Source organism: Barbus barbus (genome assembly GCF_936440315.1).
Source record: "Barbus barbus genome assembly, chromosome: 41".
NCBI classification, from domain to species: domain Eukaryota; kingdom Metazoa; phylum Chordata; class Actinopteri; order Cypriniformes; family Cyprinidae; genus Barbus; species Barbus barbus.
This window is the reverse complement of record NC_136719.1, coordinates 8,940,431-8,949,507: the sequence shown is the minus strand read 5'-3', so window position 1 is coordinate 8,949,507 and position 9,077 is coordinate 8,940,431. Positions and strand designations below refer to the sequence as shown.

At 37.3% G+C, this 9,077-nt stretch overlaps 1 protein-coding gene across 1 annotated transcript; it reads right to left on the bottom strand.

Moving 5' to 3' along the window:
- Positions 1-762: 762 nt before the first annotated feature.
- LOC306860332 (microtubule-associated protein RP/EB family member 1-like) lies at positions 763-8,684 on the bottom strand. The gene is made up of 7 exons (XM_079401980.1): positions 8,625-8,684; positions 7,515-7,638; positions 7,083-7,228; positions 6,609-6,807; positions 4,684-4,790; positions 4,322-4,474; positions 763-2,857 (listed from the first exon to the last, which is right to left on the bottom strand). Exons 2-7 carry the CDS (start codon positions 7,633-7,635, stop codon positions 2,807-2,809), a joined length of 777 nt encoding a protein of 258 aa, XP_079258106.1. The 5' UTR covers positions 7,636-7,638; positions 8,625-8,684; the 3' UTR covers positions 763-2,806.
- Between the last annotated feature and the right edge of the window lie 393 nt (positions 8,685-9,077).

The following is a 9,077-nucleotide window of genomic DNA, read 5'->3' as shown; positions in this document are numbered from 1 at the left end:
TACTTTGTATTAAAATAATATTAGAAGGATTCTTAGCAATAGCTCTAAATGATAAAAACCAAAGACACAGGAGATTGTCTTATTAAAGTAACTTGAAAAGCTCAGTAGCTCAACTAATTTTACAGTTGTTTGTCATTTTGACCATAGTTGTTTATACGTAAGTTTTATTTTGAGATCATATGACCAGTTACGCATTAAAATACATTTCAGAGGTTGTTTTAAATGAAAACATATTATCTGAGTAAATGTATATAAAAGTATAAAAACAAGTTATTTTATTTGGCTTTTTTTTCCAATTTAAAGAAGACTAAAAAAAACTTGAAATGAATGTCTTAGTATTATATGTCCCCCTAAAACAATATTTCCAGACAAACTCAGATTTTCAAGTGGTATTAGACGTTTTGTATCTCATTACATATTAAAAGTAAAAAGTTTTTCAATGACAGTTACCCTCTGACATGCAAGAACATGAAGTAACCAGATTTTCCTCCATATCTTCTATATTGTAACAGCAACTCAATTTCAGCATTCTTCCAAAACAAGCGTTGTCAGACAGAGGCACATCTGTTTCAGAGGTGTGTGAAACAGTTATTAGAGTTCGACACTGAGAGGAAGAGCTGTAATCTGAAACAGCCCCACGGTCTTAACTTTTGATTAGCATTGATCACTAATGCCACCTGCTGGTGATGTGTTTCCTTACAGAGCAATAAATCAACATAAACAGGCTTTATACAACACATCCAGTATACAGACTCAAGTATTATATCAAATTATTTATTTTACATATGCCATATTTAATAGTTTGAGATCTTTACTATTGTTCAAAAATGTGGAAAACTGTAGGCCGTTCCTCATCAACAGAAATGAAGACACAAACAGAAAGACATGTAAATACTGTTTTATTGTAAGAAATGGACTTCAGTTAAAAATGTGGAACTCTTAACAGCCTGCAAGTACAAAATCAGGAAGAGAGAGACAGTTTGGTCGTGGTGCGGGGCCCACAATGTACTGAGTACCTTCGCTACAGATTGCTCTTAAAGGCCACAGAGCATTGAAAGAAAGGAAGGAAGGGTCAATCACTGCCTTTAACAGACATTACCTGCTTCCAAACTACTTCCTTCCACATTTTTACTTGCATCCACCTTGAGTCAATATTCAGCAGTTCAGCTTATGTGAAATTACAATGGGATATTTGTCAATGCAAGCCCAGAAATGTGAGTGTCACTTGTTTTCCTATTGTCTCCTATTTAGATCAGATCCAGCACTGTTATAGTCACCCAACTGCAGCAATATTTCTAATCCAGTGAACCAAAACATCCAGCAAAAAGGCTTGTCTAGCTCAAACAGGCAAGTTCTTAAGGGTCAAGGTATTTGATAGCACCAATAACAACTCTGATTGCCGGTTTTGCATGTGCTATTGATGTAAAATGCAACATTGAGAACTACACACAGGAAAACTGCTAGTGATTGAGAATGACCAGTGCACAAGAAAACAATGAAGCTACACGTCGGAGAAAATCAGAGTTGGCACAGTGATCTAAAGTCAGAATCATGTTGAATCTTCAAAAAATGACAAATGAAGTGAGCGAGCATTGCCTGGAAAGATCAAATTCAGAACTTTCCGAGAAGTAAAGCTTTCATCTACAAAGCTCATTTAGTCGATTTGTTTTTTTTTTAGTGTTTTTGCATTTGTATCATCAGCTTGACATGGTTATTTGGGGAATGGTCTTGAAAGAGTGCAATATTTTAAAATAACTCAAAAGATTTCACGTTCTCATCTTGTGTATTTAAAAGATGCAGGTCTGAAATAACCAATATTCTGCTGCTGCCGCTGTCTACAAATAATAAAAGAAAACTTAAATTTAAAACTTTAATAACTTGAATTACAAACATTTGCCAAGAGAGACAGTGCGAAGGAAAGGATAGAAAAACGCATTAAATATAAGGCAGTAAAACAGGTAGAAAACGGGCTGTGTTTGTCTTGACAACTCAAATTTTGGCCGAGTCTGCCAACGTAGTGGCTACTAAATTCATACGGATAATTCTTTAAAAGGAAAGCAATAAAATTATAATAAAAACATTTAAACTCGTGCAACCGTGGCTCCACAGTACATCAGCGTCCTGTAGGCCGAAGCGCACGACTGAGTGTTAGTACGTGCGTCGACTCAAAAACGACGCTTCACTATATCCATAAAATAAAGAAAAGACAAACGTCAGACTGGGTCCACTCCCTCCAGACAGTCTGTATAAGGCACAGTCACTGAGGATAGACTGGAGCGGTGGTGACTGCTACCTGCCTTATGCTAAAGCAAGCACCAAAACCATGAGTGGAAACTAGGAATTGAGAGGGTTTTTGCAATGAACTAATGCACGTCTTATCATTCCGTCCCTTGGTTGTGTGTCAGTAAGGTACGGTTCTAAATAAGACGTGATCACAGATATGTACCACAGCAGTGAGGGGGGAGACGCCGCCTATAAATCACTACAGAGGATGTGTCCAAGACATTTCAAATAAGATAAATACATTTGCAGGTGTCTGAAGTTGCTGAAAGAGGAAAGCAATATTAGATTGTATATTACAGACGGGAAACACACTCTTCCTCGGAGAGAAACAGGAGTATCGTGGCAGCCAGAGGTCTGAGGGCATTAAAACGAATGAAGTGTGTCTATGCATGCTTTAGCAGACACAATGGGATTCAGTATGGAGTTTGTTCGGAAGTCCAAATGCATAATATGGTGGTGACTGTGTGGAGAGGACGGGAATGGAAAGGTGAGTGGAGGGTAAAACTGCAGCGAGTCACGAGCATTAGAACTCCTCCTGGTCCTCTGACTCAGCATCTGGTATGACAAACCCATCCTGAGCGAGAGAGAGAGAGAGAGAGATTGAGTCATCTGATAAGAAAAGTCTTGGCATTTAAAGATTGTTCCACTATTTTCAGGAAACATTCCCCAGAACAGCACTAGTCTGTGTTTACAAGTTCAGTAAATTAATGAACAAGACCGTCTAATGTGGACCTGCAACATGTCTATTCATACTTTCTCAAGACTGTTACTTGGGAATTCTGTGATGTCCATTAAAAAAAACATCATTTTTATTTAATCATTAGAGACTTTCAAGGTCATGTAAAAACTGGACATATCTGAGCTTTTCTAAATTAATGTAAAGCTGTAATATACAAAAAAAAAAAAAACACCTTAGCTCATTTCACCAATAGAATCAGTTTAAAGGGACAGTTCCTGACAACAAACAGCCAGTGCTCCACACAGAGATCTAATCTGATCACCATCCAGTCTGTCTGGAATAACATGAAGAAACAGAACAAACTGAGACAGACTAAATCCAGAAGAACTGTGGCAATATCTCCAAGATGCTTCAAGAAACCTACCTGCAAAGCTACAGTACTGTTAAAAGTTCTAGGCACTTGTAGAAAAATGCTGTAAAATGGGGATGCTGCCAAAAATAATGCCATAAATAGATTTTCTTTATCACTTAACTTTAAAATAAATTGAAATCAACATTTGGTGTGAGCATCCTTTGTGTTTAAAGCAGCTTTTGCCCTCAGTGCACTTGTGCATAGTTTCTGAGGAAGCTTTGCAGGGAGGTTTCTTGAAGCATCTTCGACACATTGCCACAGTTCTTCTGGATTTAGTCTGTCTCAGTTTGTTCTGTTCCTTCATGTCATTCCAGACAGACTGGATGATGATCAGATTAGATCTCTGTGTGGAGCACTGGCTGTTGTCAGACTCCTTGTGCAAACAAAAATCTCACTGGATTATTACAATTAACGGCACACTACAGCAAAAGATAGAAATAACTAACTTAAAACCATTTTTTAGCTGGTGAAAATACTAATGTTCTAATAATTTTGGCCAACATTGTAAATGGAGAGATTTCTAATAAATCATGAAAGATTTCTGTCCCTCTGTTAAGCCATTAAGCACATCCAATATGGCAAACAGAAGCTCAAACTTGCTTGCTCGTCATCCAAGAACTATTGAGGTTGTAGTACGGTTATGCTTTGCTTTACCATATTTGATGAGCTTGGTGTATTTGCGTTGATCAATGTTTATGCATGATTAAAATCCCAAATTAAATCTGTTCATAATATAAAATGAGAAAGAATTCTCATTTTTGGGTGAACTATCCCATAAGATGCCATATCGGCCAGAGAACATAACATATATTAATATATGACTGAAAGGGTCATAAAGAAGTCATGAAATTCATTAGTCAATAAGTATGGGAACGCGGTTCATTTCTAATAAGGTCTGTTGTGACAAATGTTTCTCTTTGGTGAGACTGTAGTTGTGTTTGACTCACGTCTGTGGCATAGAGAATATCCACAATCTTCTGCAGGGTGGGGTCTCCCTCCCCCTCCTTCTCTTGACAGATCAGCTCAATGTTCCTCAGTTTGCCAAAGTAAAAGTCCCGCTCCTTCTCCATGTCCTGGATTGTAGACTTCAAGATGTTTAACTGAAAGTCAACAAACAAACATTTTAGTCATAAAACCCAAAGTACACTTAGTTTTTATGCATTCGTTAAATTACTAGGTACAATGCTGATGACAAAAAGTGCAGACACTAGACAATGAAACTTGAAAGTGCACGTCGAGTGCCTTTGATTGTTTCATACAATAAAAAGTGACAGTCTCACAATGTGAGAATGTATATAGTATAACAAACCTCTTGAATAAGCTCTGCCCTTTCCTCATCACCACCAGCACCAGGTCTTCGCGCAGAGCCAGGCGCCACCTTGGGTGTTACCTTGGCAACGGCTGCTCTCTGTGGTGCTATTGGGAACAAGTAATAAGTAGTAAGATGCCAACAAACTAGTTTGAAATACACAAAACAGAGACAAGTAGTTAATAACATTCTGAGAGTATAACAGAACATCACTGGACCTGTTATTGAAATGCACTGAAGTGCAAGTCATTGCGTTGATAATGAAGTAATTAACTGCAGTGAAGTGAAAGCAGCAAGCTGGCAATAAAATCAACATGTAATCAGAACAGACCCATTTACTTCTGGTATGTTGATGCTCATTTTTCACGATTCAATTAATTCTCAATGAATAAAGTCAAGCACACCCCGTTTTTCTACTTGAATAGCCAGCTTCATTTAGAAACATGTCAGATTATGGAAGCAAGATGGGTGGTGAAGACCATTTCATACTGCTTTTATGCCCATCTATGCCTACATATTAAAATGACTAACAGTCTAAAAGCATATCAGGCTCATCACATGTTCCCTTCTCAGAATAGTTTCTGTCCAGCATTTTCCATGTGGGTGGGTTAGTTGACACTTAAAACTATTTAATGTTGTGACTTTTAAAAAATCATTTAAACGTTCAATTTACTAGAATGACTGCAACAATGTCAACTTCTCCAGCAACCAAAACCATGTGCATTTCTTATCTGACACCTCTCATTGTCTATAATGCCTAGACTTCAGTGAGCAGATGGTGACTAGTCAGTAAAGACGGAGATGTATCAGCAGAAACGGGACCAGGCTGAAACGGTTACATAAACTAAAGTGTACAAACTACATTCAAAGTGATCCACCATTTGAATCCCCTACAGACACTGAAGACATTTAAAAGCCCAAGACACATCTCAAGCAGCTGGCGTGGCAGTCTTAACAGGAGAAGACTGATGGACTGCAGTAAGCCAATGAACACAGATGTTTTTGGCAAGTCAAAATGAGGCCAAGAACAGAATGATCAGTTCATGTACATCTTACCAAAGAATTTATGTAAGTGGACATGAAAATAATGCAATGCCTGGTGGATATCAATAAAATGGGAAAATAAAATATAAAACACACTATCGTTCACGATTTTGGGGTCAGTAAGATTTTGTTTTAATGATTTTGACGGAAGTCCCTTATTCTGACCCAGGCTACATTTATTTACTCAAAACTACAGTAAAAATAAATATTTTTAAATATTACAGTTTAAAATAACGGTTTTCTACTTTAATATATTTAAAAATGTAATTTAATCCTGTGATGGTAAAGCTGTCACATGATCCTGCAGAAACCACCAATATGCTGACTTGGTGCTCAAGAAACATTGTCGCTTCCTGTGGAGATCACGCACATGAACGTCTCTTATTTTATTTAGGTTGAGGCTTCCAGGATTAGCACAAGTACCATTTTGATGAACAATACAACACAGGTATCCTCTGTTGTAAACAAACACAGGGTCAGCTCACATGAGAGTTTGCTTCATTATGCTCCAGACTGCTTGCCTGAGGCTATGAATTGCACGTAATGTTGTAAATAATTTTAAGTTTCTAACACAGAATTACTTTTTTGTGCTGTCTGATATGCTTTTTTTGAATTTCAACGTGACAGTAGTCATTGCCAAGGACCATGTTTTAGCTTAAAAAAAGTCGTCTTTACTGTTCTACTGAAGAAACATCTTGAATGGCCTGAGGATGAGTAAATTAAAAACAAATTTTAATTTTTGAGTGAACCTAGTGATAGCCTAGTGGGCAGTGCACTGACATATGATGCTGTTGCATTATGGGTGTCCTGAGTTTGAATCCCAGCTGGAGGACCTTTCCATCAAACTATGAGGTGCAAACAACTGGTGCAATGTAACCAACCTGCATTCAATATCTTCTTGGGCTTGCTGAGGGCAGACATGGAGGGGTTGGATGGAGGCATGGTGTCCTGGCCCTGTCGTGCTTCCACTGGGTCATAGTCTTTTCCATCGTAGTTGGCATCAAAGAACTTCTTAAACCACTGAACAAATTCAAAATTGTCTTGAAATTTGCCCTTCACCAACTTGTCAACCGGGATAATCTGATGGGAAAAACACATTCAAATATTATTTCATGGATTTATTAAGGTCATTGTTTTAGTGGTGAAATCAAGGAACAAAACCAATGTCTACATGGTATAATTAGTTCCAAACTCCAGTAATGATAGCATATTCTAGTGAATAGAATTTGTGATAAAATGGAAATAATTAACCTAAGTGTCTCTAAAAAGTAAAACTTAAAACTGTTTTGCTCAACTTGATCAGACAAATATTGCCTGTGCAGACAAGCTTGAGGAAAAGAAATTAAGCAACTCACTTTGTCAACACCCATTTTCTTGAAGGCGGCCTGCAATATCTTAAAATTGTGAATGTATTCATGCTCTAACTTTGCACCAAATTTAATTTTCTTCAAAGGTATGCAGCCTGGAAACAGCATGTCCATAAACTGGCAGTAGGCTGCACCTGTAGAGAAAATCAGATTACAGTTGATAAATTGAAAAAATGCTTCCATTACTCCAAAACATATCCATAATAATAAAGTGCATTAGTGCACACCCATTTCTTCAGCAGCATTTGTTCTGGAAGTATTTTTTCCAATTCATCATCTCATTGGGATTTATAAGAAGTCTTTGAAAAATCAGTGTAAGCCAGAAACCAAACCAACCAGCTATTTCCTTAAATTTCCTTGTGAAAGAAAATCAATTTTTACTTTCAGAACCCAGCTGTTGCACTCTGTACTACAACTCACCTGAACATAAAAGCTCGATCTTGGTAAAGTTCATCTGTAGAGACTCATTGATCCATGCGAGCATGTCATGGCGACTCAGATTGTCGCTAGTCACTGAGGTGGAATATACGTTCACAGCCATGTTCTAGAATGGAGCAAGAGATAAATGAGACATCATGATGAGTAACTGTGCAGCTGACACAGACTGAAAATTCATAGTGCTGAAACTAGGGCATATAATATTAGGTTATTATAGATCAACATAATATTATAATAACATAAGAGACGTATTCAGTCTCAATTTCACTATAAAGGATGCTCAATTATTATCATACAAAGACACAATGAACGTATTTCATTACATGGGTGAATCCTAAGGGAGTGTATCACGGATGTTAAATCTCACATTTCCTCCTCTATCCTATCTAAACCTAACCATCAACAAAACACAATTCTAGATTTTAATAAATAGACTTTATAGCCAACAAAAGCCATAATAACCTATGAACAATGGAGCTGTAATACATCGTAATGGCATTAAGCCAGCCAGAGTCTCAAGACAGCTAAGCAGATGCTGAGAAAGACAGCAGTAATGTCAGTCACTTAATCTGTGCCTTAAAACCTAATAAATTGCCCTACCTAGACAGCAATCCATTCGAAGTCATTTTTCATTATAAGCATGTTTGACTCGAATGAGCCTTTGACGCCCAAAATGCTTTTTTTTAAAGCAGCTCGCAGGGTTTTGATACAAACACCGCCTCAGCTGCTCTTCTACATCCAGGCCTCGCCTTCCACACTATAACCCTTATAACAGACGTCTTTACCGACACTTATTAAAACAAGAAGGCTACAATTAATATATGTATTTACTTAAACCTCAAAAATCGGCCTCATAAGCCAGAGTAACGACGCAATATAAGACAAGCCTAGCTAATTCTTTGTCCCATAAAACATCATCAGCTTCCGTTAGCGGCCGGGCTAACCGTTCATTTCAGCGCACTCTTTAAAATAAACCATTCCCAATGGCTATATAACGCTTTAACGACGTTGTCTCATTGCTTCGTTAGTTTATAGAATAAACGAAAAGGAAGAATATCTAACGGTATTTGAGATGTCTTAGCCGAGCTTTACCTCTTGTTCGCCGGCGCCTCTTTCTCTCAGATCATGCGTCGGTTTGTTCTTAGGGCGTCCTACGTCATGTCGTACAGATACTTAGGAAAAGTGACAAAATCCTTGGCAAAATAAGAGTCTTTCCGTCTCGTAGCTTTTATTTGGTAATATACCGAAGGAATTGTATTTATGTTAAAATAAGATTTTATTGGTGTACGCTAAATAATATATAAAATAATAATAATAAACAATAATTGATGTAGAAAAATGTATAGACCATAACTGGTCAAACGAGCAAAGAATGTGTAATGTGTCACTATTAACGTCTTTTGTATGAATAAACTCCAAATTTGCTGCTTATTAGTAGTTAGTCAGGTAGTTAAGTTTGAGAATAGGGTAGGATTAAGATATGTGCTTTGTAAGTACTAATAAACAGCTAATATGCATGCTGATAAGCAAAGTTGAATTGGTCCC

Coding starts and splice junctions, on each gene's coding strand:
- LOC306860332 (XM_079401980.1), bottom strand. CDS start 7,635: ATGGCTGTGAACGTATATTCCACCTCAGTGACTAGCGACAATCTGAGT. Junction 4,475..4,683: donor GGGCAGAGCTTATTCAAGAG/GTTTGTTATACT, acceptor GTTGACTTTCAG/TTAAACATCTTGAAGTCTAC. Junction 2,858..4,321: donor ATATTCTCTATGCCACAGAC/GTGAGTCAAACA, acceptor TCTCTCGCTCAG/GATGGGTTTGTCATACCAGA.